The sequence below is a fragment of the Pogoniulus pusillus genome, chromosome 40 (genome assembly GCF_015220805.1).
Source record: "Pogoniulus pusillus isolate bPogPus1 chromosome 40, bPogPus1.pri, whole genome shotgun sequence".
NCBI classification, from domain to species: Eukaryota; Metazoa; Chordata; class Aves; order Piciformes; family Lybiidae; genus Pogoniulus; species Pogoniulus pusillus.
The window spans coordinates 2422395-2450200 of record NC_087303.1 but is presented as its reverse complement, the minus strand read 5'-3'; the positions used below and the strand labels follow the sequence as shown (position 1 = coordinate 2450200).

The following is a 27806-nucleotide window of genomic DNA, read 5'->3' as shown; positions in this document are numbered from 1 at the left end:
ACTGGGGGATGTATTTGGGGTACTGGGGTGTACTGGGGGGTGCAATGGATGTACTGGGGTGCACTGGGGGACATAGTGGATGTACTGGGGGATGTAATTGGTGTACTGGGCTATACTGGGGGGTGCAATGGATGTACTGGGGTGTACTGGGGGACGTGTACTGGGGTGCACTGGGGGGTGCAATGGATGTACTGGGGATGTAATTGGTGTACTGGGGTGTACTGGGGGACATAGTGGATGTACTGGGGATGTAATTGGTGTACTGGGGTGTACTGGGGGACATAGTGGATGTACTGGGGGGTGCAATGGGTATACTGGGGTGTACTAGAGGATGTAGTGGATGTACTGGGGGGTGCAATGGATGTACTGGGGTGTGCAATGAATGCACTGGGGTGTGCAGTGGACGTACTAGGATATACTGGGGGGTGTAATGATGTACTGGGGGGGGTGCAGTGGCTGTACTGGGGTGCACACTGGCTGTACTGGGGTGTGCAATGGATACACTGGGGTGTGAAATGGCTATACTGGGGTGCACTGGAATGTGTAACGGATACACTGGGGTGCACTGTGGTGTGCCCTGGATGTACTGGGGCGCACTGGGGGGGCGCACTGGGTGTACTGGGGTGTGCAATGGAGTTACTGGCTGTGTACTGGATGCACTGGGATGTCCCAGGGTGTGCTCGGGGTGTACCACGGGTGTGCAACGAGTGCAGTGGGCTGCACTGGGCTATACTGGGCTATACTGGGCTATACTGGGCTGTACTGGGCTATACTGGGCTATACTGGGCTATACTGGGCTGTACTGGGCGGCGCCCCAGGCGCCCCGCCCCGCACTGGTCTACGCGCAGGCAGCTGGGCTGGCGTCAGCGGCAAGGGCGCAGGCGCGGAGAGCGTTTCCCGCCGGGGGTATAGCTCAGTGGTAGAGCATTTGACTGCAGATCAAGAGGTCCCCGGTTCAAATCCGGGTGCCCCCTCTTTTGCTGTCCCCGCACTTCCCTTTCGTTCGCAGGCTGGGGGGAGTCCTCCCTTTCCCCCCCTTCCCCTTTTTCTTTGCTCCCCAGCCCCCCCCCCCCCCCCAGCCGACAGCAATGGGGGTGGGGTCGTGTCCCACTCCCCGCGGGCTCGTCTGGCCCTTTGCTGCTTTATCCCGCACAAGGCAGCATCCCCCTCCCCCCCCCAGAGACCCTCACAGTGTTGTGCGCCCCCCCGCCCCCCCCCGCCACAATCCTCCTCAGTTTAGGGGCAGGACCCCCCCCCTCCCTAGCCCCCCCCACCCCCCAATTTCGACCGCGGGCTGGAGTTGGGGGCACGACAGGGGAGCTGCGTCACTCCCCAGGCCCTCTACGTGGGACGGGGGTGTTTGTATCCCCCCCCCACACCTTTCTCTCCCCAGGAAACAGGGATGGAGGGGCTGGGGTACAGCCTGGCGCCCCCCCCCCGCCCAACCGCTGCTCACATCGGCTTGGCCAGAAGCCAGCTCTGCTGGACGTGAGCCGCCCCCGGGGCTATGCGGTGCCACCGGGACCCCCCCCCGGGACCCACATCCTGGGACCCACATCCTGGGACCCCCACCCTGGGACCCCCACCCTTGGGACCCCAACCCTTGGGACCTCCACCCTTAGGACCCCACCCTTGGGACCCCGCACTTTATGACCTCCTGCCTGCGATGCCCTGCTCGGGGGGGGGGTCCCTCCCAGACCTGCAGCCTCATGAAGGGGGAGAGGGGACCCCCTCCCCCCCCAGCATCTCAGCTCTGCTGGTGTAACCCCCCCCACGTCACAGGGGGTCTGGGGGGGTCAGCACATGGAGACTGACTTCACCCCGGGGCGGGAGGGGGGGGGTCAGGGCAGGCTGATCTTCCCCGGGATGCAGGGGATGCTTCCGAGCCTCCCACGCGTGAAGTGTGTGTGTATGGGGGGGGAGGGGGGCGCGGGGGTGTGTGCGTCCTGCCACCGCCTCCAGCCCCACCCACTCCCCAGCCCCACCCATAGCCCCACCTCCGGCCCCACCCCCGGTTCCCGCCCGGGCTCCGGCTCCTGCTCCCGCTCCGGCTCCGTGCGCGGCTCCCCGGGGGGGCTACCGGCCCATGGCGGGGCGCTGAGCCCCCCCCCACCCCCCTCCATCCACACACCCACCCCGAGCAGAGCCGGGGCCGAGTGGGGTCACCATGCACGGGGGGGGGCCTCATCCTGCTCTGCCTGCTGCGCGGGGTGCTGGGCGCAGGTAGGGGGGCTGGGAGCCGGGGGGGGAGGAGGAGGAGGGGGGGGGAAGCTGTGGTGTGTGGGGGTGAGGGCAGGCAGATGGGGGTGGGGGGGGTTCAGAGGGGGGGTCCCTGTGTGAGCAGCGCCGTGCAGGGCCCCCCCCGAGACCCCTGCTCGTGGGGTTGGCTGTCCCGTGGGCAGGCGGTGCTGCTGGGGGCTCTTCGTGCCTGCCCTCCCCCCCCCCCCCCCCGGGCACGCAGGTACCTGTCACGCTGCACCCACAGCAGCCACTCGTGCTCTGGGACCTGCCGGGGCGGGGGAGGGGGTCCCCGTGGTCTCCCCACCCCCCCGGTGGGGATGATGCTGGCACCCCGAGGTGCTTGGACTCCCCCTCCCCGCCCCTAGAGCAGCCCTGGGGTGTTGGGCGGGGGTGGGGGGGGGGGCGACACTGTGGATGCTCCCACTCAGGAGTCCCCCACCCGTGGCACCCCCCGGCACAGCTGTGAGTGCAGGGGGGGGGGGATACACACACCGGACCTTGTCGTGGGGGGGGGTCTCGTTAGAGCTCTGTCTGTGGAACAAGCTCTGGGGCACCTCCGAGCTGGGCCCCAGAGTGCCCCCAGGGAAGGTGAGTGTCACCCCCCCAGCCCCATCCCTGTCACCAGTGGGGTGCATCCCACCCACTCCCCGGGGTGCATCCCACCCACTCCCCCCTCCCCCCCAGGGGAGTTTTCCCCTCTCTGGTCGCTGCTGGGCACAGGACCCAGCCCCAGGGGGCAGCTCAGGAGCCCCTCAGGGTTCGATGTGCTCCCCCTTGCCGGGGTGGGGCGGGGGGGGGAAGGGATGGCAGGAGCTGGCGTGGGAGCATCCCACGGCCCCTCTGGGTGCTTTTGCTGTCCCACTCGCGGGGGACAGACGTCCTGACTCGGTCCCTGCCCGTGGGCGAGCGTTGCCTGTGCCAGGAAACCTCCTCAGTCTCTGCAGATTTGGTCCCAAATGGCTTTTCTCTCCCCCCCCCAGCCCCCCCCGCCCGGCTCCGTGCTGGGCTCGCAGCTTCTGCTCCCCCCCCCCCCCCCCCCCCCAACTCCAGGGCTGGAGATGAGGCAGGATGGGGACAAGGGACACAGGGATGGATGCTTGGAGTCTGCCCTTGGTACCTTGACCCCGTGGCAGCCTGGAGGAGGGCATCGATGGTTGGGGGCCACGCCGGTGCCCCCCTCCCCCTTGCCGAAGCTGAATCTTCTCCATCCTTAGGGCTTTGGTGGTCCCCGCGGGTGTGAGCTGAGCTGCGCCGGGGGGGGGGGGGGGGGGGTAGATGTTTTGCCTCCTCTCCCCTCCCCATCTCATCTCTCCTGCCCTGCCCGTGGGTGTCTGCCACCTGTCCCTGCACCCTGGTGCCACCCCTGACCCTAGGGACCCTTCCCCTCCCCTTACCCTTGCACAGATGCAGCTTCTCAGGGCTGAGACCCCCTCCCAAAACTCATCCCAGCTGGGCAGAATCTGATGCCAGCCCCCACCCAGCACGACCCCCCACACACACACACCCCTCTGTTACCCCTCTAGGACCCCCTCCTGGGAGCTCTACGGTGGGTGAAGGGCGACGGAGAGCTGAGGAGCCCACCGAGGGGACCCGCATCAGCCAGGACCTGGGCGGGGGCAGCTTGGCCATCGACACTCTGCCGGCCAACGAGACCAGCATCGTGGTGAGCCAGCCCTGGGGCAGCAGCTGCCCGCAGCTCGGCCGCTAGGAGCTGCTGCCAGCCTGGGCAGGGAGCTGCTGGGAGCTGGTGGGAGCTGGTGAGAGCTGGTGAGAGCTGGTGAGAGATGGTAGGAGCTGGTGGGAGCTGGTGAGAGCTGATGTAAGCTAGTAGGAGCTGGTGAGAGCTGGTGAGAGCTGGTGAGAGCTGGTAGGAGCTGGTGAGAGCTGGTGAGAGCTGGTAGGAGCTGGTGAGAGCTGGTAGGAGCTGGTGAGAGCTGGTAGGAGCTGGTGAGAGCTGGTGAGAGCTGGTAGGAGCTGGTAGGAGCTGGTGAGAGCTGGTGAGAGCTGGTAGGAGCTGGTGAGAGCTGGTAGGAGCTGGTGAGAGCTGGTAGGAGCTGGTGAGAGCTGGTAGGAGCTGGTGAGAGCTGGTAGGAGCTGATAAGCTGGTAGGAGCTGGTAGGAGCTGATGTGAGCTGGTAGGAGCTGATGTGAGCTGGTAGGAGCTGGTGAGAGCTGGTAGGAGCTGATGGGAGCTGGTAGGAGCTGGTGAGAGCTGGTAGGAGCTGATGGGAGCTGGTGAGAGCTGGTAGGAGCTGATGTAAGCTGGTAGGAGCTGGTGAGAGCTGATGTGAGCTGGTAGGAGCTGGTGAGAGCTGATGGGAGCTGGTAGGAACTGGTGAGAGCTGGTAGGAGCTGATGGGAGCTGGTGAGAGCTGGTAGGAGCTGGTGGGAGCTGATGTGAGCTGGTGGGAGCTGGTAGGAGCTGGTGAGAGCTGGTGGGAGCTGGTGGGAGCTGGTGGGAGCTGGTAGGAGCTGATGGGAGCTGGTGAGAGCTGGTAGGAGCTGGTGAGAGCTGGTAGGAGCTGCTGGGAGCTGGTGAGAGCTGGTAGGAGCTGGTGAGAGCTGATGTAAGCTGGTAGGAGCTGGTGGGAGCTGGTAGGAGCTGGTGAGAGCTGGTAGGAGCTGCTGGGAGCTGATGTAAGCTGATAGTAGCTGGTGGGAGCTGATAGTAGCTGGTAGGAGCTGGTGGGAGCTGGTGGGAGCTGCTGCCTCTGCTTTCCACTCCTGGTCTGGGTCCCAGCAGGCTGCAGGATAATCACAGCCCAGCACAGAGGGACTCTGCTCCAAGCCCCTGTGGGCAGCCCTGCCCTGCAGCCCTGCCCTGCAGCCCTGCCAGGCCCTGGGGACACTCTCCACGGTGCCACGGTGGCAAGAGAAGGGTCCTCAGCTTCTTCTCAGGGGGTGCTGCTGCTGCTGCTGCTGCTGCTGCCACTGAGGTGGTCCTGGTGGCCAAACCTGCTGGAGGGGCTGTGTGTAGCTGGGAGGGGGTGGAGGGGGCTGGGGGTGTCTCTGGCAGGCTGCTAATGAGCTCCTGGAGCAGTGGCACCTCCGGGGACGTCTGACTTGGTTCTCACATCCCTAATTGCTTGCCCTCAATTAGCTCCTGCTTATTTGTGGTGAGGTTTGGGAGTCCCTCAGCGGCCCAAGTTTGGGCACTTTGCCCAGTTTGGAGGTGCCTGGGGAGGGGGGGGGGGGTGGGAGGAGGAGGATGGGACCCCCCCCCAATCCCTTACCCTGTGGTGAAGGGGTGGAGGTGACTCTGCTCCTTGGTGAGTCGCCCTCCTGATGCCACTGCTGGCAGCTACCTTGTGGATGTGGTGGGCTTAGGACCCTCCCCCACCCCCCAGCACCCAGGGGAGGAAGAGTTGGAGCTGTTTCCACTCTCCCCGAGCTCCATCCTGGCCTTGCTCAGCCAGCACCAAGGATGGAAGCAGGAGCCAGGAGAGAAAAGAAGATCCCTGCTGTAAGGAAAACCCAACCCAGCAACGGCCACGGCAGTGGTTGGGAGGTGCTGGGAGCCACAGGGAGGCTCTGATGGACTTTGTGGTTCCCAGCAGGAGAAGGCAGCAATTTCCTGGGGCCTGGCACTGCTGGGGAGGGCTGAGGAACATCTGCCCCAAAGCTGAGGTCGAGGTCAGGGCTGCTGCTGCTGCTGCTGCTGTCCTGCTGCATCTCCTCCCTTCCTCTGCCCCACGGAAGGTGTGAGGTCACCTTGGGAGCTGCCAGCCTGGGCTCTGGAGGGGGTTTTCCTCTCAGCCTCCCTCTCCCCCCCCCCCCCAAATGTTGTAGTTTTGGGATGCAGAGAGGCAGCTCTGGACCCAGAGGGGATGGGAGGTGTCAGTCCCTCCCTGAGCTCTGCCCCATAGGGGCTGCTCTCCACTTAACTGCCCTGCCCCAAACCTCCTGCTCCTGCCCTTACCTCCACCCTTACCTCTGCCCTTACCTCTGCCCTTACCTCTGCCCTACCTCTTTCTGCCCTGCCCCAGACCTGCTCTTAACCTCTGCTCTTAACCTCTGCTCTTAACCTCTGCTCTTAACCTCTGCTCTTAACCTCTGCTCTTAACCTCTGCTCTTACCTCTGCCCTTACCTCTTTCTGCCCTGCCCCAGACCTGCTCTTAACCTCTGCTCTTAACCTCTGCTCTTAACCTCTGCTCTTAACCTCTGCTCTTAACCTCTGCTCTTAACCTCTGCTCTTAACCTCTGCTCTTAACCTCTGCTCTTACCTCTTTCTGCCCTGCCCCAGACCTGCTCTTAACCTCTGCTCTTAACCTCTGCTCTTAACCTCTGCTCTTAACCTCTGCTCTTAACCTCTGCCCTTACCTCTGCCCTTACCTCTTTCTGCCCTGCCCCAGACCTCCTGCTCTTAACCTCTGCTCTTACCTCTTTCTGCCTTGGTCCCCCCTTGGTCCCCCCCTCTTCTTCCCCCCCTCTTCTTCCCCCCCTCTTCTTCCCCCCCTCTTCTTCCCCCCCTCTTCTTCCCCCCCTCTTCTTCCCCCCCTCTTCTTCCCCCCCCAGCTGTCCCAAACTCGGGGGGGGGGGGGAAGGAGCTTTGCTTTCTCTTTCTTCCCCCCCTCCTCCCCCCAACCCCAGGCTGATGCCTCCCATCCCTGCCTCCAGCACCCAGGGCTGGGGGTGTGAGGAGCCTCAGAGAGGTGGAGGGGAGGGGGGGGGGGGAGAAAAGGCTGGGGGTGGAGGGGTCGGGAGGAGGCTGAGTGGCAGCAGCAGCAGCAGCAGATGGGGCTGGGTGGTGAGGGTGGCACAGTGCCAGGTGCTGGCAGGGAGCAGCTTTCCCAAGGAAAATTAAGATGCTTCCCACCCCCTTCTGTGTGTCCCTTCCCCCCCCCGCCCCCCCCCAGCCTCAGTGACAGCTCCCAGCTGTGTCCCAGCCACCTTGGGGAGGAGGTTGGGAGCTGCTGCTGTGAGCATGGCAGGGGCTGGCAGTGCCCCGGGGGGGGGGGGGGGTGCCACCTGCTCTTCTCCTGTCCCCAGCTTGCTGCATGCCAAGGATGCCAGCAGAGCTCTGTGCCCTTTCACAGCTCCTTTGCCCACCCTGAGATGGGTTCTTGGCACAGCTCCTGCGTGCTCCAGAGAGCCCCAGAGTGTGGTGGGTTGTAAAGGGGACCCTCAAAGGTCATCTTGGCCACCCCCCCCCAAATCAGCAGGGGCACCTCCAGCTGGGGCAGGCTGCTCAGGGTCACATCAAGCCTGACCTGGAATGGTTCCAGGGGGATCCTTGAGGGGGATCTTAGATCCAACTGGTTGGAAATGACCTTAAAGGTGACTGAGCCCAGCCCTGCCCCAGCACCTCCCCTGCATACAGCTGGCAGAGCTTGGCCCTCAGCTCCTCACCCAGACAGCTCCCAACCAGCTGCAGGGGTGCCCAAGGTCCCTGCCCTGGCTCTGGGTGACAACACAGCCAGGACACAGCCTCAAGCTGTGCCAGGGGAGGTCTAGGCTGGATGTGAGGAGGAAGCTGTTGGCAGAGAGAGTGATTGGCACTGGAATGGGCTGCCCAGGGAGGTGGTGCAGTGCCCATGGCTGGAGGTGTTGAGGCCAAGGCTGGCTGGGGCACTGAGTGCCATGGTGTGGTTGGTTGGGCAGGGCTGGGTGCCAGGCTGGATGCCAGGCTGAGCTTGGAGCTCTCTGCCAGCCTGCTGGGTTCTGGGGTTCTAAGAGCCCAGAGAGGATTTGGTGACTGCTGCAGCTCCCCCACTCCAGGGGGGGTCACCTGCAGCCCACCTTTGGTGACCTTGCCCAGGCTGCCTGCTCCCAGGCTGAGCACTTCTCCTGAGCTTCCACCTCCTCAGCTGCTTTGCTTCCCTTCTGCTGCTGCCTTCAGCAGTCAGCTCCCAGCCCTGCTCCTGGAGCAGGAGAGCTTCTCCCTGGGAGTGCTGCTTCTGCTCGGCTGGAGTCTGCCCTGAGTCACAACCGGCCCCAGCCCTCCCTTCTGCCCTCCCCTTGCTCCTGGGGAGCTGCTCTGCGCCTTCCCCCCCTGCTCAGCACCCACACAGGGCTCTGCTCTGCTGCTCCTGCTGCTGCTTGGAGCCTGAGCCTGGCTCCAGCCTGCTCCCAGCTGGGGCTGGGGGTTTGCATTTCCAGGGAGCAACCTGGATAATGCTGTCCCTTGTGTCCCCTATTCCACCCTGTCCCTCTTGTCCCCTCTTGTCCCCCCCCGTCCCTCTTGTCCCCCCCCCGTCCCTCTTGTCCCCCCCCCGTCCCTCTTGTCCCCCCCCCGTCCCTCTTGTCCCTCCCTGTCCCCTCTTGTTCCTCCCTGTCCCCCCCTTGTCCCCCCTTGTCCCCCCTTGTCCCCCCTTGTCCCCCCTTGTCCCCCCTTGTCCCCCCTTGTCCCCCCTTGTCCCCCCTTGTCCCCCCTTGTCCCCCCTTGTCCCCCCTTGTCCCCCCCTGTCCCCCCCGTCCCCTCTTGTCCCCCCCGTCCCCTCTTGTCCCCCCCGTCCCCTCTTGTCCCCCCCGTCCCCTCTTGTCCCCCCCGTCCCCTCCTGTCCCCCCCCCGTCCCTCTTGTCCCCCCCCATCCCTCTTGTCTCCCCCCGTCCCTCCCTGTCCCCTCTTGTCCCCCCCCTTCCCCCCTGTGCCCCCTGTGCCCCCTGTCCCCTGTCCCCCCCCGGCTGCAGGAGGACAACCACAGCTACTACGTGTCCCGCATCTACGGGCCAGGGGACGCCCTCCCGCGGGGGCTGTGGGTTGAGCTGGCAGCAGCCAACAGGAGCCAGGTGAAGGTCCATGGCATCCTCTCCAACACCCACCGGCAGGCCTCGGTGAGGGGCAGCCCCCAGCTGGGCTTTCCTCGGGGGGTCTGGGGGGGGGTCTCACTTCATCCAGGCCACTCAGCAGCCCTTCCACCTCCCTCTGCCAGCCTGGAGGGCACCAAGGCTGGGCAAGGGTTTGGGTTCCTACAGCCTCACAGAGCAGAGCTGATGGGGGGGAGCTGCTGGGGCCCTGGCACCTCCACAACACCATCTCCATCCCATCCCCATCCCACCCACATCCCATCCCATCCACCCCACCCACATCCCATCCACCCCATCCCCATCTCCATCCCATCCATCTCCATCCCCATCTCCATCCCATCTTCCCCATCCCATCCACCCCACCCCCATCCCCATCTCCATCCCATCCATCCCCATCCCCATCCCATCCATCCCCACCCCCATCCCCATCTCCATCCCAACCCTATCTCATTTCATCTCCATCCCATTCCAATTCCATTTCATTTCACCTCCATCCAATCCCAATCCCATTTCATCTCCATTCCATCCCAGCCCCATTTCATTTCACCTCCATCTCCATCTGATCCCAATCCCATTCCCTTTCATCTCCATCCCATCCCATTTCATCTCCATCCCACTTCAATCCCATTCCATCTCCATCCCATCCCAATCCCATTCCACTTCATCTTCTCCATCTGATCCCAGTCCTATTTCATTCCATCTCCATCCCAATCCCATTCCACTTCCTCTCCATTCCAGCCCCATTCCATCCCACCCCAGTCTCATTCCATCCCATCCCATCCCAATCCCATTCCCTTTCATCTTCTTCTCCATCCGATCCCAATCCTCTTTCATTTCGTCTCCATTCCCCTCCCCACCCCCATCCCATCCTCCTTGCACCCCTCCAGGCTCTGTCCCCGGGAGCCTGCAGCCCCGGGAAGGTTATCCCTGCCCCCCCCTCCCCCCCGGGAAGGTTATCCCTGCCCCCACCCCCGGGAAGGTTATCCCACCCCCCCCCCCGGGAAGGTTATCCCTGCCCCCACCCCCGGGAAGGTTATCCCTGCCCCCACCCCGGGAGGGTTATCCCTGCCCTCCCCCCCCGGGAAGGTTATCCCTGCCCCCCCCCCCCGGGAGGGTTATCCCTGCCCCCCTCCCCCGGGAGGGTTATCCCTGCCCCCACCCCCGGGAGGTTTATCCCTGCCCCCACCCCCGGGAGGGTTATCCCTGCCCCCACCCCCAGGAGGTTTATCCCTGCCCCCACCCCCGGGAGGGTTATCCCTGCCCCCACCCCCGGGAGGGTTATCCCTGCCCCCACCCCCAGGAGGGTTATCCCTGCCCCCACCCCCAGGAGGTTTATCCCTGCCCCCCCGGGAGGGTTATCCCTGCCCCCCCGGGAGGGTGTCCCTGCCCCGCTGCATGCCCGGGGGCTGAGCCTGCTCCTCTCCTCCTCTCCCTCCCGCAGAGGATTGTCCTCTCCTTCGACTTCCCCTTCTACGGCCACCTCCTGCGCCAGGTCACCATCGCCACCGGCGGTGAGTTGGGGTCCGGGGGTCGTGGGGGGGGAGGGGAAGGGCTGGACCTGGTCTGCTGCTGGCTCTGAGCTGGCTCTGAGCGCCAGGTGAGGAGCAGAGGCAGAGGAGAGGCTGCAGCTCCTCCACCTTCCTCCTTGCACCCCCAAATCTCCCCCTCCCTGCGTCGATGCCGGTGCCTGGGGGGCATTGGTGGTGCCCAGGGAGGGATTGGTGGTGCCCGAGGTAGGGGATTGGTGGTGCCCGAGGTAGGGGATTGGTGGTGCCCAGGGAGAGGGATTGGTGGTGCCCAAGGTAGGGGATTGGTGGTGCCCAGGGAGAGGGATTGGTGATGCCCAGGGAGAGGGATTGGTGGTGCCCGGGGAGGGGGATTGGTGGTGCCCAGGGAGGATTGGTGGTGCCCAGGTAGTGGGACTAGTAGTGCACAGAGGGGGATTGGTAGTGCCCAGGGAGAGGGATTGGTGGTGCCCAAGGTAGGGGACTGGTGGTGCCCGACGGTGTTTGTGTGTGTGTGTGTGTGCGTGGGGGGGAATTGGTGCTGCTGCAGAGGCAGACAAGGAGGAAAGCTGAGGGAGAGGTGAGCGAGGCAGGGCAGGGCAGGGCAGGACAGGGCAGGGCAGGGCGGGGAGAGGTCAGCAAAGGGGCAGTGGAGGACCCGCGTGGGCTGCTTGACCTTGCCCTGCCCACTCAGGTTTTCTCTTCACGGGGGACGTCATCCACCGCATGCTGACGGCCACGCAGTACATCGCCCCCCTGATGGCCAACTTCAACCCCAGCTTCTCCCCCAGCTCCACCGTGCAGTACATGGACAACGGTGAGCCCTGCCCCCGGGGCACGCAGCAGGTCCCTGCGGGTGGAGCTGGGCACAGCTCAGCGCTGCGGAGCAAAGGGAGAGGCTGCAGGGGGCAGGTGGGAGCGTGGGGGGAGGGTTGAGAAGAGGCTGCTTGGGTGGAGGTGGTAGGGAAGTGTGGCAGGAGCTGCTCCGTGGCTCTGCTCTACTGGAGGTTGGGGTCGTGTGGAGCTGCTGAGGGATGCTGGAGTGGAGCTGCTGAGAGTGGAGCTGCTGAGAGTGGAGCTGCTGAGAGTGGAGCTGCTGAGAGTGGAGCTGCTGAGAGTGGAGCTGCTGAGAGATGCTGGTGTGGAGCTGCTGAGAGTGGAGCTGCTGAGAGCTGCTGGTGTGGAGCTGCTGAGAGCTGCTGGTGTGGAGCTGCTGAGAGCTGCTGGTGTGGAGCTGCTGAGAGCTGCTGGTGTGGAGCTGCTGAGAGCTGCTGGTGTGGAGCTGCTGAGATGCTGGAGTGGAGCTGCTGAGAGTGGAGCTGCTGAGAGATGCTGGAGTGGAGCTGCTGAGATGCTGGAGTGGAGCTGCTGAGATGCTGGAGTGGAGCTGCTGAGATGCTGGAGTGGAGCTGCTGAGATGCTGGAGTGGAGCTGCTGAGAGTGGAGCTGCTGAGAGTGGAGCTGCTGAGAGTGGAGCTGCTGAGGGATGCTGGAGTGGAGCTGCTGAGATGCTGGTGTGGAGCTGCTGAGCTGCTGAGAGTGGAGCTGCTGAGAGTGGAGCTGCTGAGAGTGGAGCTGCTGAGAGTGGAGCTGCTGAGGGATGCTGGAGTGGAGCTGCTGAGATGCTGGTGTGGAGCTGCTGAGCTGCTGAGAGTGGAGCTGCTGAGAGTGGAGCTGCTGAGAGATGCTGGAGTGGAGCTGCTGAGAGCTGCTGGAGTGGAGCTGCTGAGGTGATGCTGGAGTGGAGCTGCTGAGGTGATGCTGGAGTGGAGCTGCTGAGGTGATGCTGGAGTGGAGCTGCTGAGGTGATGCTGGAGTGGAGCTGCTGAGAGCTGCTGGAGTGGAGCTGCTGAGGTGATGCTGGAGTGGAGCTGCTGAGGTGATGCTGGAGTGGAGCTGCTGAGGTGTTGAAGTGTGGGGCAAGGAGAGATGGTGGAAGGCCTGCGTGGCTCTGGTCTCTCCTCCAGGGACAGTGTTCGTGGTGCAGTGGGACAAGGTCTATCTCCAGGGGAAGGAGGACTTGGGCAGCTTCACCTTCCAGGCAGCCCTGCACAGCTCTGGCAGGATCATCTTTGGGTACAAGGAGGTGAGAGAGGTTTCTGCTGGGGAGGGCAGGGCCGGAGGGTCCCTATGGGGGAGGTCCCCGTGGGTCTGGGAGGAGCTTTGGTGTTCGGTCCCAGGCTGGGGCTGGGCACTGCTGGCGCCGCCGGAGCAGTGCAGCAGCCCCAGGGCAGGGCTGGGGCCCAGCTCAGCCTCTCTCCTCGGCTGCAGATCCCAGTGCCCGTCCTGCAGATCAGTGCCACCCAGCACCCGGTCAAAGCTGGCCTCTCGGATGCCTTCATGATCCTCAACCCATCTCCCGACGTGCCTGGTGAGCCCTCCTGCCCCAGGAGCCAGGGGGAGGGGGCAGGCAAGCAGCTGATCCCCTGGGAATGCCTCTGGCATCACAGCTGGGCACAGGGGGAGGAGATCTTTGGGAGCTCCAAGGCATGAGGATGCACTGCTTGGGCCTGTGGTGGGAGCAAGGCAGCGTGAGGAGGAGTGTGGGGCTTGGCTCTGTGGGTGCCCCTCAGGTCCCACACTCCCTGGGGCATCTCCCTTGGGGTGCATCTCTCTGCAGGAGCTTCTGCCTTGAGTAGAATCTCCCTTGGGGTGCATCTCTCTGGAGGAGCTTAATCCTTGAGTAGGATCTCCCTTGGGGTTCATCTCTCTGGAGGAGCTTCTGCCTTGAGTAGGATCTCCCTTGGGGTGCATTTCCCTTGGGGTTCATCTCTCTGGAGGAGCTTAATCCTTGAGTAGAATCTCCCTTGGGGTGCATCTCTCTGGAGGAGCTTAATCCTTGAGTAGGATCTCCCTTGGGGTTCATCTCTCTGGAGGAGCTTCTGCCTTGAGTAGGATCTCCCTTGGGGTACATCTCCCTTGGGGTTCATCTCTGGAAGAGCTTCTGCCTTGAATAGGATCTCTCTTGGGGTGCATCTCTCAAGGAACATCTCCACTGGGCCACCTCCCTTGGGCTGCATCTCCCCACCTGCCATGGCTGCTTTTTCCTTGGTGCCCACCTGGCCTCCTTTGTGCCCCCTTGATGAGGCTTTGTGTACAATCCTGGGCCAGGCTGGATGATGCCAACCTGTCCTGTCTGCCCAGGATGGGGCCCTCTATCCCCATGGGCTTGCTGAGCTCTGCCTGTACCTCCTGCCTGCCCCGGGGGTGGGGGTGAGGGGAGAGGAAATGGAAGAAGTGGACAACAAAAACCCCCAAACCTCATGAGATGGAGAAACCAGAAGTGGAGGGAAGGAGGGAGGGTGAAGGAGAGGAGAGAGATAGAAGGGAAAGGAGGGAGGTAGAAGGGAGAAGAGGGAGGTAGAAAGGAGAAGAGGAGGTAGAAAGGAGAAGAGGGAGGCAGAAGGGAGAGGAAGGAGGTAGAAAGGAGAGGAGGAAGTAGAAGGAGGTAGGAAGGAGAGGAGAGAGGCAGAAGGGAGAGGAAGGAGGTAGAAGGAGAAGAGGGAGGTAGAAGGGAGAGGAAGGAGGTAGAAAGGAGAAGAGGGAGGTAGAAAGGAGAAGAGGAGGTAGAAGGGAGAGGATGGAGGTAGGAAGGAGAGGAGGAAATAGAAGGAGAAGAGGGAGGTATAAAGGAGATGAGGAGGTAGAAGGGAGAGGAGAGAGGTAGAAGGAGAGAGGAGGGACTTAGATGAGAGAGGAGGGAGGTAGAGGGATAGGAGAGGGGTAGATGAGAGAGAAGGGAGGTAGGAGGGAGAGGAGGAGGCAGAAGGAGAGGAGGCAGGAGAGGAGGAGGCAGGAGTGCTCGGTCCTGCTCCCCTGCTGTCTCCAAGGCAGGAGCAGAGCTCGCAGGAGCAGCTGGAGGGGCAGGTTTGGCGATGCCGGCAGCTGAGGAGGATGCCAGTGCAGCACCTTGGCTGGTGGCACCACCTGGGAGAAGATTTTGGAGTCTGCAGGACAGACCTTGCTGGGCCCTGGGCTGGAGGAGGAGGAGGAGGAGGAGGACGGGGCCGAGGCGTTGGGGTGGGGGGAGGAGGCTGCTGAGTCACGGAGGAACAATTTGTTGTGCAGCCAGGCAGGGCTGGAGAGGCTCCATCGCGGGAGATGGGGACAGGGAGCTGAAGAGAGGCAAACCTGAGCCCTGACAGCCCTTCAGCACCTCCTCAGCTCTGCTCAGACCTCACCTCCAACCCTGCCTCCGGCTCTGCTGTCACAGCAGGAGGAGGACACAGAACCGCTGGAGGAGGTCACAAAGGATGAGCCCAGGGCTGGAGCAGCTCTGCTGTGAGCACAGACTGAGGGAGCTGGGGAGGAGAAGGCTCCAGGGGCAGCTGAGAGCTGCTGCCAGTGCCTGGAGGGAGCCTGCAGGGAGGCTGCAGAGAGACTTCTGCTGAGGGGGTCTGGAGCCAGCCCAAGGGGGAATGGTTTGGAGCTGAGGCAGAGCAGGCTGAGAGTGGAGCTGAGGAAGGAGCTGCTGAGTGTGAGGGTGGTGAGAGCCTGGCCCAGGCTGCCCAGGGAGGCTGTGGCTGCCTCCTGCCTGGGAGCTGGATGAGGCCTGGAGCAGCTGAGCCTTGCTGAGAGCTGTCCCTGGGCATGGCAGTGAGGTTGGAGCAGCTCAGCTCTGAGCTCCCTTCCAGCCTGAGCCCTTCTCAGCTTCCCCTGCAGCCCAGCAGCCTGCGCACTCTGCCCTCTGCCACCCTGGCACCTGGGGCCACTTTCACCTTTCATCCCCAGGACCCCACAGGGTAGGGGATGTGTGTGGGGTGACAGAGGGTCCTGAGTGGTGGGGCAGAGCCCTGTGCAGGGTGGGAGCTGCCCCCAGGCTGATGCCAGGGGTCCCTGTTGCAGAGTCGCGCCGCAGGACCATCTACGAGTACCACCGCGTGGAGCTGGACACCAGCAGGATCACCAACCTGTCAGCTGTGGAGTTCACCCCCCTGCCCAGTGAGTCTGAGAGGGGGGCTTGCAGGGGTGCCCCAGGCCATGCCCACCCACCCCCACCCCCTGGTTTCACCCAACAGCCTCCCACTTCCAGCCAAAGGCTGATGGAGGTTGGCTTCAGCAGCTGCTGGAGGCTGCCCCCCATCCCCTGGTGGCTTTGGCATTCACAGGGTCATGGAATGGGTTGGTTTGGGAAGGGACCTTGAGGATTAGCCAGTGCCAGCTCCAGTGCGTCCATCAACCAGCCCAGGCCTCATCCAAGCTGGCCTGGAACACCTCCAGAGAGGAGATCTGGGAATCTGGATGGGTTGGATGGTGCCACATGCAGCTGGCAGCAGTGCTGTGCCCCAGGGAGCAGTGCTGGGCACAGGCCTGGGCAGTGTCTTCATTGATGCTCTGGAGCAGGGCATTGAGTCCAGCAGCAGTGAGTGTGCAGCTGGCACCAAGCTAGGAGCAGTGTGGAGCTGCTGGAGGGGAGCAGAGCCCTGCAGAGGGACCTGGGCAGGCTGCATGGGTGGGCAGAGGCCAAGGGGAGGAGGCTGAAGAAGGCCAAGGGCAGGTTGTGCACTTTGGCCACAGCAACCCCAAGCAGCACTGCAGGCTGGGGCCAGAGTGGCTGAGAGCAGGCAGGCAGAGAGGGCCCTGGGGGTGCTGTGAGAGAGCAGCTGCAGAGGAGGCAGCAGTGCCCAGGTGGGCAGCAGAGCCAATGGCATCCTGGGCTGGCTGAGGAGCAGTGTGGGCAGCAGGAGCAGGGAGGTTCTTGTGCCCCTGTGCTCAGCACTGCTCAGGCCACCCCTGCAGTGCTGTGCCCAGCTCTGGGCTCCTCCATTGCAGAGAGCTGCTGAGGTGCTGGCAGGTGCCCAGAGCAGGGCAGCAAGGCTGGGGAGGGGCCTGGAGCAGAGCCCTGTGAGGAGAGGCTGAGGGAGCTGGGGGGGTGCAGGCTGCAGCAGAGGAGGCTCAGGGCAGAGCTGATTGCTGCCTGCAGCTGCCTGCAGGGAGGCTGTAGCCAGGTGGGGTTGGGCTCTGCTGCCAGGCCCCCAGGGCCAGAAGAAGGGGCCCCAGGCTGAAGCTGTGGCAGGGCAGGCTCAGGCTGGATGTGAGGAGGAAGCTGCTGGCAGAGAGAGTGATTGGCACTGGAATGGGCTGCCCAGGGAGGTGGTGCAGTGCCCATGGCTGGAGGTGTTGAGGCCAAGGCTGGCTGGGGCACTGAGTGCCATGGTGTGTTTGGCTGGGCAGGACTGGGTGCCAGGCTGGGTGCCAGGCTGGGCTGGAGGAGCTGGGAGCTCTCTGCCAGCCTGCTGGGCTCTGGGATTCTCTGACTCTCTCTTGCTGTTCTGCTTCTCCCCATGCCACCAGCTCCCAGCAGCTGCTCCCTTGGTGCCCATCAGTGCTCCCTTGGTGCCCACTGGTGCCCTCTCCCTCTCTTCCAGCTTGCCTCCAGCACCAGAGCTGTGAAGCCTGCGTGACCTCGAAGCTGACCTTCAACTGCAGCTGGTGCCACGTCCTGCAGAGGTAGCTGGGGGCTGAAGCTTCCTTCCTCCTCCTCCTCCTCCCTGGGTGAGGTTTCTGCAGCTGGGAGAGCTGCAGCTCCTCTCTGCTGCTGCCGGGGGGGGGATCTTTGTGTGGGCATTTCCCCTCTTTGGTTGCCTTTGGCTTTATTTTGGGAGCTGCTCTCCCAGCCAGGCTGAGCAGAGGACCTGAGCTCAGGTTGCAAGCCCCTGGGAGGTGACATCCCCCAAGGCTCGGTCCCTGCTGGAGCCACCTGAGAGCAGGAGCTGGAGCCACATTTTTGGCAGTGCCCTTGAAATCTGGGGACATTTGTGCTGACTTTGGGGCTGTGGCAGCAGAGGGAAGGGGCAGGAGCCTGGCACAGGCTGAGGCTGAGGGACAGCAGGCAGGGCACAGCCCCTGGGGGACACTCAGCTGTGGGACATCTCCTCCCTGGGGCCAGGGCACAGCACTTGGGTGGGAGGAGGCTCTTGGGGCTTTTATTTTGGGGTGGGGGTGGGGTGTGGGGGGGTGTAAACAGAGGATGTGTGAGTGGGGAGGGGGCAGGGCTGGTCCCACGGCAGCCCCAGCCCTGCTCTGTGCCTGGCAGGGAGGAGCTGGAGCCGCAGTGAGGCTCCGCTGGAGCCTTAATGTGGGGCTGGTGGCAGGGGAGGGGACCCAGAAACACAGATCCTGGCAGCGCTGGGGACACCCTGAGGGGCAGCACGGGGACAGCAGTGCCTGGGAAGTGCTTGGCTCTCCCGGGAAGCTTCATCCCTTCCCCAGCCACCTCCTCCTCCTCCTCCTGCTCCTCCTGCCGGAGCTCAGCCAGCAGCCCTCACAGGCACCTTCCCTCCTCCTGCCTTGCAGCCCTCCTGCTGCTGCTGCTGCTGCTGCTGCTGCTGCTGCTGCTGCTGCTGCTGCTGCTGCTGCTGCTGCTCTCAGGACCTGCCACCTGATTCTTTCTCATCTCAGCGAGGTCCCAGCTGGGACAGGGGGAAAGATTTGGAGACATCAGCAAGGCCAAGCCATAAATCAGCTTTGGTTTGCTGCTTTCCCGTGGGCTGGAACAGTCTGAGCCAGGACAAGCTCATTTATCAGTGACACTGCTTGCTCAGTAGGGGCAGAGATTGGGATGCTCCTGCATGGGTGAAGCCAGAGGTGGCCTGGGGGAGGAAAACCAAGCCCAGGGGCACAGAACCACAGGTGGGAAGGGTTAGGAAGGACCTCTGGAGAGCAGACTCCAACCTCCCTTGCTGATGCTCAGCCTGGACCTTGTGTGGGTTGGAGTTCCAAGGCTCCAGGACTCTGCCATGCTGCAAACTCAGGGGGTGGGGAAGGTTTAGCAGACTCCCAGCTCCAAGTGGCTGCTGCTGGTGGTTGCTCTCTGTGAGAGGAACTTCTGGATCATAGAATCAAGCAGGTTGGAAGAGACCTCCAGGCTCATCCAGTCCAGCCTCTGATGGATGCCTTGGTTAGGAGCCAAGCTCCCTGCAGCTGCACCACAGCAGCTTGGCCCCACAGGATTTAGGTTACCAGAGGCAAGCAGGGTGGAAGCCACAGGTTGGAGCAAGTCTTCTGCTCTCCCTTTGGCCCTCAACCAGCTTGGGTTGGCAAAGCCACCAGAGAAGCTGGGGGAGGGGGAGGTGTGTTTTGGGGGGGGAGGGGGAGGGGGAATAGCTTCCAGGGTTTGCACTTCTTAGCCTGAAGCTGAGTGCTTTAAAATCACAGAGCTCTGGCACAGGCTGCCCAGAGAGGTTCTGGAGTCTCCTCCACTGGAGGCTTTCAAGGCCTGTCTGGATGTGTTCCTGTGTGAGCTGAGCTGGATTGGATGGTCCTGCTCTGGCAGGGGTGGGGGGGGTTGGATTCGATGAGCCCTTTGGTTCCTTTCCAACCCCTGACATCTGTGAGCCTGTGATGGTTTGGGCTGAAAGGACCTGGAGCAGAGCCCTGAGAGGAGAGGCTGAGGGAGCTGGGGGGGTGCAGCCTGCAGCAGAGGAGGCTCAGGGCAGAGCTGATTGCTGCCTGCAGCTGCCTGCAGGGAGGCTGTAGCCAGGTGGGGTTGGGCTCTGCTGCCAGGCCCCCAGGGCCAGAAGAAAGGGACCCAGGCTGAAGCTGTGGCAGGGCAGGCTCAGGCTGGATGTGAGGAGGAAGCTGTTGGCAGAGAGAGTGATTGGCACTGGAATGGGCTGCCCAGGGAGGTGGTGCAGTGCCCATGGCTGGAGGTGTTGAGGCCAAGGCTGGCTGGGGGCACTGAGTGCCATGGTGTGGTTGGTTGGGCAGGGCTGGGTGCCAGGCTGGGCTGGGGGAGTTTGGAGCTCTCTTGCAGCCTGCTTGAGTCTCTGATTCAGTGATTCTCTGAGTCCATGACCTTGAGAGCTGATCCAGCCCAAACCTCCTCCTGCAGCCAGCAGGGACAGCCCCAACCAAGCTGACCTGGGGTGGTGGTGCCAGGCATGAGGCAGCTCTCACTTCTCTGTACAGCCTGGGCCAGGCTCTCAGCACCATCAATCCTTAAAGCCTTAACCTCAGAGTCCTCTCCTTGGGCAGGGATCATTGCCTGGCTTTGCCTCTGCTGTGAGCAAAGACCTGAGCATGCCAGCAGGACCTGCAGCTCTCCCTTTGGCTTCTCCCCTTCTGCTGCTTGGCTGCTGGCTGGGCTGAAGCCCTGATTCATCTCTTGGTGTCCCCAGAGCCCTGCCAAAGGGCAGAGCTGCTCCATTCCCTCTTCCTGTGCTCATCTCTCTCTGCCTGTTGCTCTTCCATCATTTCTTGCACGGGTTTGTGGCTTCCCCCCTCCTCTGCCCCCCTCACCCTTTCCTGTGCAGATGTTGCTGGAGAGCAGCAGCAACAAAACCCAACTGGTGGAGATCACAGCCTTGGCCTGGCACAGAGGCCAGGGAGTGGAAAGTCCCACTCAGGCCATGGATTGTTCAGCTTGGAGCAGTGCTGCTGAGCTTTGTCCTCCTCTGGGAAGAGGAATGGTTGAGTCCTTCCAGCACAGCTGGGCTGGAAACCTCCTCCTTGGAGCTCAGCTTTGGGCATCACTCACCCAGCCCCTCAGATCTGCACTGGGGGACAGCATTTGGAGCTCTCAGGAAGCTCAGGAATCGTTTTCTGCCTGGTGCCACCTGCACAGGGGGTGAGCTCCTGAGCTCTTGCTCCTGCTGTGTGCCAGGAGTTCAGCTGCCAGGTCCATGCTGCCTCTCCCACAGGTGCTCCAGTGGCTTCGACAGGCACCGGGAGGAGTGGCTGAGCTATGGCTGTGCCCAGAAGGTGAGGCTGAGAAGGGCACCACTGCCCCCTGGGCCCTCTGCCAGGGATGGGGCTGCAGGAGAGAGTGGCCAAGGCTCAGGGCCAGGCTGGGAGAGGGGAGGTTGTTCAGGCTGGAGAGGATGAGGGCTGCAGGGAGCTCTCAGAGCAGCCTCCCAGTGCCTGGAGGGGCTGCAGGGGAGCTGGGGAGGGGCTTTGGGAGAGGGTTGGGAGTGCCAGGACAAGGGACTCCAATGCCAGGATGCAGGGAGAGGGAGAGGAGGGTGCAGGGAGAGCCCAGAGCAGCCTCCCAGTGCCTGAAGGGGCTGCAGGGGAGCTGGGGAGGGGCTTTGGGAGAGGGTTGGGAGTGCCAGGATAAGGAGCTCCAATGCCAGGATGCAGGACAAGAGGGAGAGGAGGGTGCAGGGAGAGCTCAGAGCAGCCTCCCAGTGCCTGAAGGGGCTGCAGGGGAGCTGGGGAAGGGCTCTGGAGGAGGGCTGGGGGTGCCAGAATGCAGGACAATGACTTTGAGCTGGCAGAGAGGAGGCTGAGAGTGGAGATGAGGGAGGAATTGTTGGCAGTGAGGGTGAGGAGAGGCTGGCCCAGGTTTGCCCAGGGAGGCTGTGGAGCACAGAAGCACAGAATGGGATCTTTGACCAGAGCAGAGGTGCTGAGACCCTCCACAACTCCTCACTTGGTGCAATCTGAGCAGCCTGGGATGGGTTTGGATTGAGTTTTATTCCCTTCACCTTCTGGAGTGTGACTCTTAGTCATGAAGGAATCAGCCCTGAGGGAAGGGGGGGGGGGGGTGCTGGGGGCTGTGTCCTCTCCCTTTCCCTTTCTCTCTGCCTCTCCCCCCCCTCCTTCCCTTCCCTTCCCTTCCCTTCCCTTCCCTTCCCTTCCCTTCCCTTCCCTTCCCTTCCCTTCCCTTCCCTTCCCTTCCCTTCCCTTCCCTTCAACTCTCCTCTCCTCTCCCTCTCTCTCTCCTCTCCCTCTCTCTCCTCTCCCTCTTTCTCCTCTCCCTCTTTCTCCTCTCCCTCTTTCTCCTCTCCCTCTTTCTCCTCTCCCTCTTTCTCCTCTCCCTCTTTCTCCTCTCCCTCTTTCTCCTCTCCCTCTTTCTCCTCTCCCTCTTTCTCCTCTCCCTCTTTCTCCTCTCCCTCTTTCTCCTCTCCCTCTTTCTCCTCTCCCTCTTTCTCCTCTCCCTCTTTCTCCTCTCCCTCTTTCTCCTCTCCCTCTTTCTCCTCTCCCTCTTTCTCCTCTCCCTCTTTCTCCTCTCCCTCTTTCTCCTCTCCCTCTTTCTCCTCTCCCTCTTTCTCCTCTCCCTCTTTCTCCTCTCCCTCTCCTCTCCCTCTCCTCTCCCTCTCCTCTCCCTCTCCTCTCCCTCTCCTCTCCCTCTCCTCTCCCTCTCCTCTCCCTCTCCTCTCCCTCTCCCTCTCCCCTCCCCATTGACTGCAGCAGTTCCTTTGTCTCCCCAGGAGCAGCTGCAGCTGAACATCTGCTTCTGCTTTGGGCTGGGGGGAGTTGGTTTGCAGTTGCTGTGGGGTTGGGTTTGGGTCGTTTCTTTCATTCCCCACTGACAGCTCAGCTCTGAACCCTGCTGGAGAAGGTCAAACGAGGCCAAAGAAGGTCCCAGGACCTGTGTGGGGTCAGGCAGTGATGCAAGAAGGTCAGGACCGTGGGGGCCTTGGCCAGATCCTTGGCACTGGTCCTGCTTTAAGTGCTTCCAGATGTTTTCTGCCTCTTCTTCAACCTCTGGCTCTCACCCCAGGCACCTCTGGACTGCTTCTGCTGCAGTGTTTGAAGCCCAAGGGTTTGGGAGTCCTGCCCCTGGGGTGCTCAGTCCCACCCCCAGTGGTTCCCTGCTTGCCAGGAGCAGTGTGGGCTAGTGGCAGGTGCCCATGGGGTGCCCAAAGTGACCTTAAAGTCCCTTCCAACCCAGGCCATGCCATGATTCTCTGCAAAGCAGCTCTCCTCCTCCTCCTCCTCTTCTTCCTCCTCCCCAGTCAGATGAGAAGACCTGTGAGGACCTGGCAGAAGCTGGCCACTATTCAGCCCCTCCTGACAGCTCTTCCTCACCCCTGGATGAAGATGTCACCACCTCCTCCTCCCTCTTCATCGACAGCCTCACCACAGAAGGTAGGGGCTGCTGGGGAGGCTGTGGCAGAGCCTCCTCATCCTCACTGCTTGCCCCTGCAGGGATCCTGCACTCTGCTGCCTTTGGCCAGCTGATGGCCAAAGAAATGCCAGGAACATACCCACCCGGGGGGGGGCACAGGGCAAGGGGTGGGAAGAGGAGGCAGTGGAAGGGATGAGGAGGGGAAACTGAAGAGGGGAGACTGGAGGTGAAGTGGCCAAGGGGGAGATTGAGACCTTCAGGTGGGAGCAGTTTCAGAGCTGCATCAAAGCTTTTCTCTGTGTGTGGAGGGCAACAAAGCAGCTGGGACCTGGGGGGGGGACCCTCAGGATCACAGCAGGTTAATGCTGCAAAGAAATGCAGGAACAAACCCACCTGGGGGGGCACAGGACAGGGGTGGGAAGAGGAGACAGTGGAAGGGATGAGGAGGGGAAACTGAAGAGGGGAGACTGGAGGTGATGTGGCCAAGGGCAAGGATGAGACCTTCAGGTTGGAACCATTTCAGACCTGCATCAAAGCTTTTCCATCTGGTGGTGGAGAGCAACAAGCAGCTGGGACCTGGGGGGGGGACACCCTCAGGATCACAGCAGGTTAATGCTGCATGCAGGGGATTGTCTCTCCTGGGGGAGAGGAGCCTGGGGGGAGACCTCCTTGCTCTCTACAGCTCCCTGAGAGGAGGCTGCAGTGAGGCAGGGTTGGTCTCTTCTCCCTAGGATCAGGTGATAGGAGGGGAAATGGCCTGAAACTGTGCCAGGGGAGGGTTAGGTTGGAGCTGAGGAACAATTTCTGTGCTGCAAGAGTGGTGAGGGATTGGCAGAGGCTGCCCAGGGAGGTGGTGGAGTCCCCATCCTTGGAGGGGTTCCAGGAACCTGTGGCCATGGCCCTTGGGGATGCAGTTTGGTGCCCATGGAGGCGTTGGGCTGCTGGTTGGGCTCAGTCACCTTGCAGGGCTTGACCAACCCAACCAGTTCCATGGCACAGGCTGCCCAGGGAGGTGGTGCTGGGCTCCTTGCCAAGGCTGGGGGGGGAGGGGGGGCATCACTTTCTGTGCTGCTTTGCACCCCGGGTGGATTTCAAGCTGCTTTCTTCAGAGGGTTGTGCCCCAGGTGCCACTGAACCACCACTCAGAGGGGCACTGAGCAGGCAGAGCACAGAGCCAGCAGGGCTGGGCAGGCTCCCTCAGCTCATCCAGCCCAACCCCACCCTGGCCACCTAAACCGTGCCCCCAGGGGGGTGTGATCACCCCCGGGGGAGGGGGACTCCAGCACTGCCCTGGCCTCTGGCCTTGTCCCATCAGGAGGATCCTAACTTCAGGCTTACTCTGCCTGTGTTTTCCTCTTGCAGATGACACAAAGCTCAGCCAGGATGCAGGAGGTGCAGGTGAGGGCTGCATCCCCCCCTCTCCCCCCCCAGCCTGCCCACCTCTGCTCCCGCTGATGCCCTGAAGGCAGTGGGTGTGGGGAGGGGCAGGGGGAGCTGTGTGCAGCTGCGGGACGCACAGGCAGGCAGCCTGAGGCAGGAGGGATGGAGCCCAGGTGAGGCCTCTTGTCCTTCCCCGGCTGATGCACTGCAGGTAGGAAAGGGAGGGCAGGACCAAGCTCTTACTCTGACGCTGTTTGTCTGCTTCTCCCACTTCCCCCTCCCCTCTCTCTCTTTCCCCCTCCCCTCTCTCTCTTTCCCCCCTCCCCTCTCTCTCTTTCCCCCCTCCCCTCTCTCTCTTTCCCCCTCCCCTCTCTCTCTTTCCCCTTCTTTCTCTTCCCTCCTCACCCTTTTCTTCCCTCCTCCCCTCTGTCTTTTCCCCCTCCCTCCTCTCTCTCTTCCCCTCTCCCTTCCCTCTATCTTTCTTTTCTCCTCCTTCTCTCTCTCTTCCCCCTCCTTCTCCTCCCTCTCTTCCCTCCTCACCCCTCTTTCTTCCCTCCTCCCCTCTCTCTTTTCCCCATGTCTCCTATCTCTTCTTCCCCTCCCATCCCATTCTTTCTTTCCCCCTCCCTCCCCTCTCCTTCCTTCCCCTCTCCCTCCCCCTCTATCTTCTTCCCCCCCTCCCTCCTCTATCTTCTTCCCCCCCTCCCTCCTCTATCTTCTTCCCCCCCTCCCTCCTCTATCTTCTTCCCCCCCTCCCTCCTCTATCTTCTTCCCCCCCTCCCTCCTCTATCTTCTTCCCCCCCCTCCTCTATCTTCTTCCCCCCCTCCTCTATCTTCTTCCCCCCCCTCTATCTTCTTCCCCCCCCCTATCTTCTTTCCCCCTCCCTCCTCTATCTTCTTCCCCCCCCCTCCTCTATCTTCTTCCCCCCCCTCCTCTATCTTCTTCCCCCCCTCCCTCCTCTATCTTCTTCCCCCCCCTCCCTCCTCTATCTTCTTCCCCCCCCTCCCTCCTCTATCTTCTTCCCCCCCCCTCCTCTATCTTCTTTCCCCCTCCCCCCTCTATCTTCTTTCCCCCTCCCTCCTCTATCTTCTTCCCCCCTCCCTCCTCTATCTTCTTCCCCCCTCCCTCCTCTATCTTCTTTCCCCCTCCCTCCTCTATCTTCTTTCCCCCTCCCTTCTCTATCTTCTTCCCCCTCCTCTATCTTCTTCCCCCCTCCCTCCTCTATCTTCTTTCCCCCTCCCTCCCCTCTCTCCCCCCTCTCCTCTCCCCCCCCCCAAGCTCAATCCCTGTTTTCCAGCAGCTGTGGGAAGCAGCAGTCTCCCTTCCCAGGAAGCAGCAGCCCCAATCCACACGGGAAGCATCGTGGGGATGGTCCTGGCCGTGCTGCTGCTGGCTGGCATCATCCTGGCAGGGATTTACATCAGCAGCCACCCCACCTCCAGCGCTGCTCTCTTCTTCCTCGAGGTGAGTGGGGAACCTTCTCCCTGCCTGCTTGGAGCTTCAGGGGACCACAGAATCCTTCCCACCTCACCAGGCTGCATCTCCTCAGCTTCAGCTCAGTGGGCTCCAGGCACTGGGGTGAGCTCTGAGGCAGGAAGGGTGGATTTTTAGGGATAAATAAAGGCAGATTGGCACAGAGACAGCACAGGGCTTGGGGCAGGAGGGAGGCTGCAGGGCTTGGGGTGGTGGAGGAAGTCCAGGGAAGGGTCTGGAGGAGGAGCAGCTGAGGGAGCTGTGTCCAGCTCTGGGCTCCTCCATTGCAGAGAGCTGCTGAGGTGCTGGCAGGTGCCCAGAGCAGGGCAGCAAGGCTGGGGAGGGGCCTGGAGCACAGCCCTGTGAGGAGAGGCTGAGGGAGCTGGGGGGGTGCAGCCTGCAGCAGAGGAGGCTCAGGGCAGAGCTGATTGCTGCCTGCAGCTGCCTGCAGGGAGGCTGTAGCCAGCTGGGGTTGGGCTCTGCTGCCAGGCCCCCCAGGGCCAGAAGAAGGGGACCGAGGCTGAAGCTGTGGCAGGGCAGGCTCAGGCTGGATGTGAGGAGGAAGTTGTTGGCAGAGAGAGTGATTGGCACTGGAATGGGCTGCCCAGGGAGGTGGTGCAGTGCCCCTGGCTGGAGGTGTTGAGGCCAAGGCTGGCTGGGGCACTGAGTGCCATGGTGTGGTTGGTTGGGCAGGGCTGGGTGCCAGGCTGGATGCCAGGCTGAGCTTGGAGCTCTCTGCCAGCCTGCTTGGTTCTGGGGTTCTATGAATGGTTGGATTTGATCTTAAAGGTCTTTCCCAACCTAAATGCTTTTAATGCAATGCTCTGTCAGAGCCTGGACCAAAAGGTTCTGCACCAGGAGGGTGCTGGAACACTGCTGCAGGGAGGTGGTTGAGGCTTCATCCCTGGAGATAGTCAAGGTCAGGCTGGGCAAGGCTGTGAGCATCCTGCTCCAGTGGAGGGGATGTCATAGAATCAGGCAGGGACCACAAGGACCATCCAGCTCCAGCCCCCCTGCCATGCCCAGGGACACCTCACCCTAGAGCAGGCTGCCCACAGCCTCATCCAGCCTGGCCTCAAACACCTCCAGGGAGGAGGCTTCCACCACCTCCCTGGGCAACCCCTGCCAGGCTCTCACCACCCTCATGCTGAAGAACTTCTTCCTAACATCCAGGCTGAATCTCCTCATCTCCAGCTTTGCTCCATCCCCCCCCAGTCCTATCACACCCTCACAGCCTAAAAAATCCCTCCCCAGCCTTCTTGTAGCCCACTTCAGATACTGCAAGGCCACAAGAAGGTCCCCTGGGAGCCTTCTCCTCTCCAGACTGAGCAGCCTCAACTCCCTCAGTCTCTCCTCACAGTACAGATTCAATCAAGCAGGTTGGAAGAGACCTCCAGGATCACCCAGCCAAGCCCTCTGCTCATCCTTGTGGCCCTTCTCTGGACCCCTTCCATCTCCTCCTTATCCCTCCTGTCCCAGGGCCTCTAGAGCTGGATGCAGTACTCCAGTTGGGGTCTCTCCAGCGCTGAGTGCATGGTGGGAGGGGGGGTTGGTCTGGCTGCCCTTTGGAGGTCCCTTCCATCCCCAAGCCTCCTTAGTTCTGTCATCCTGAAGGCTCTGTTTCTGTCCCCAGAGAAGGCCACACCATTGGCCTGCCATGAAGTTCAGGAACCACACCAACCATGCCACCTACTCAGAGGTGGAGGCATCCAGCCAGGAGAAGGAAGGCTTTGTGGAAGCAGAACAGTGCTGAGACCTTCCCCCCACCCCTGCACCTCCAACCTCCCTCTCAAGCATTGGGAGACTTCTGTTGTTCTATTGCAAAGTCTTTGCCCTCTTGGAAAAGCAGCAGCAGCAAAGCAGAGGCAGAAGAGACCTCGTGGAGCACCTGCAAAGAAGTGAGGCAGGGAGATGGAGGCAGCCCTGGGTGGAGGCAGCCCTGGATGGAGACATTCCTGGATGGAAGCAGCCCTGGGACCCAGGGTGGGACAGCAGAGCCTGCAGCCAGCTGGGAGCTCAGAGCCTGCCTGCAGCCAGCTGGGAGCTCAGAGCCTGCCTGCAGCCCTGCCTGTGCTGGGAGGAAAGAAAACCAAAACAACAACCTTGCAGTTTTGTAGCTTTGTGTGAGCTGTGCTTGGGTTCTGCCCTCTCTGTGCTCAGGCTCTGACCCACTCTGTGCCTGGGTTCTGCCCCTCTCTGTGTGCCTGGGTTCTGCCCCTCTCTGTGTGCCTGGGTTCTGCCCCTCTCTGTGTGCCTGGGTTCTGCCCCTCTCTGTGGCTGGGTTCTGCTCCCCTCTGTGTGGCTGATTTCTGCCCCCTCCATGCTCAGGTTCTCCCTCCAAACTGTGCCTGGGTTCTGCCCCCCTCCATGCCCAGGCTCTGCCCCTTCTGTGCCTAGCTGACCTCTTCCCTCCTCCACCAGCAGCCTTAAGAGGGGCACCAAAGGGTCGGGAGATGACCTGGGCTGGGCAGATTTGGGGTTGCTCCAAGCCCTAAGGGGTGCCAGGATGGATGGGGCTTGCTGCACACTTGGCACTCAGGATGGAAGAGTTGGTTGCCTCTCCTGGCTGCTTGGTGGCCCAAGGGGAACTAAAGCTTGGTTCTCCAGGGCTCTCCTCCCCTTTCCCATCTCCCTTTCTCCACCTCTTTGGAGGTGGACAACATC

At 62.4% G+C, this 27806-nt stretch overlaps 1 protein-coding gene and 1 non-coding gene across 2 annotated transcripts; both read left to right on the top strand.

Moving 5' to 3' along the window:
• The first annotated feature begins 664 nt into the window (after positions 1-664).
• Positions 665-26993, top strand: PLXDC1 (plexin domain containing 1). The gene is made up of 15 exons (XM_064174248.1): positions 665-919; positions 1992-2223; positions 3765-3904; positions 8873-9016; positions 10431-10500; positions 11189-11311; positions 12462-12580; positions 12766-12865; positions 15340-15435; positions 16863-16944; positions 20136-20196; positions 22176-22308; positions 23651-23686; positions 24967-25133; positions 26776-26993. Exons 1-15 carry the CDS (start codon positions 665-667, stop codon positions 26893-26895), a joined length of 1878 nt encoding a protein of 625 aa, XP_064030318.1. The 3' UTR covers positions 26896-26993.
• TRNAC-GCA (transfer RNA cysteine (anticodon GCA)) lies at positions 903-974 on the top strand. Its single transcript has one exon. It is a non-coding gene; the product is annotated as a tRNA-Cys (tRNA).
• Positions 26994-27806: the final 813 nt, after the last annotated feature.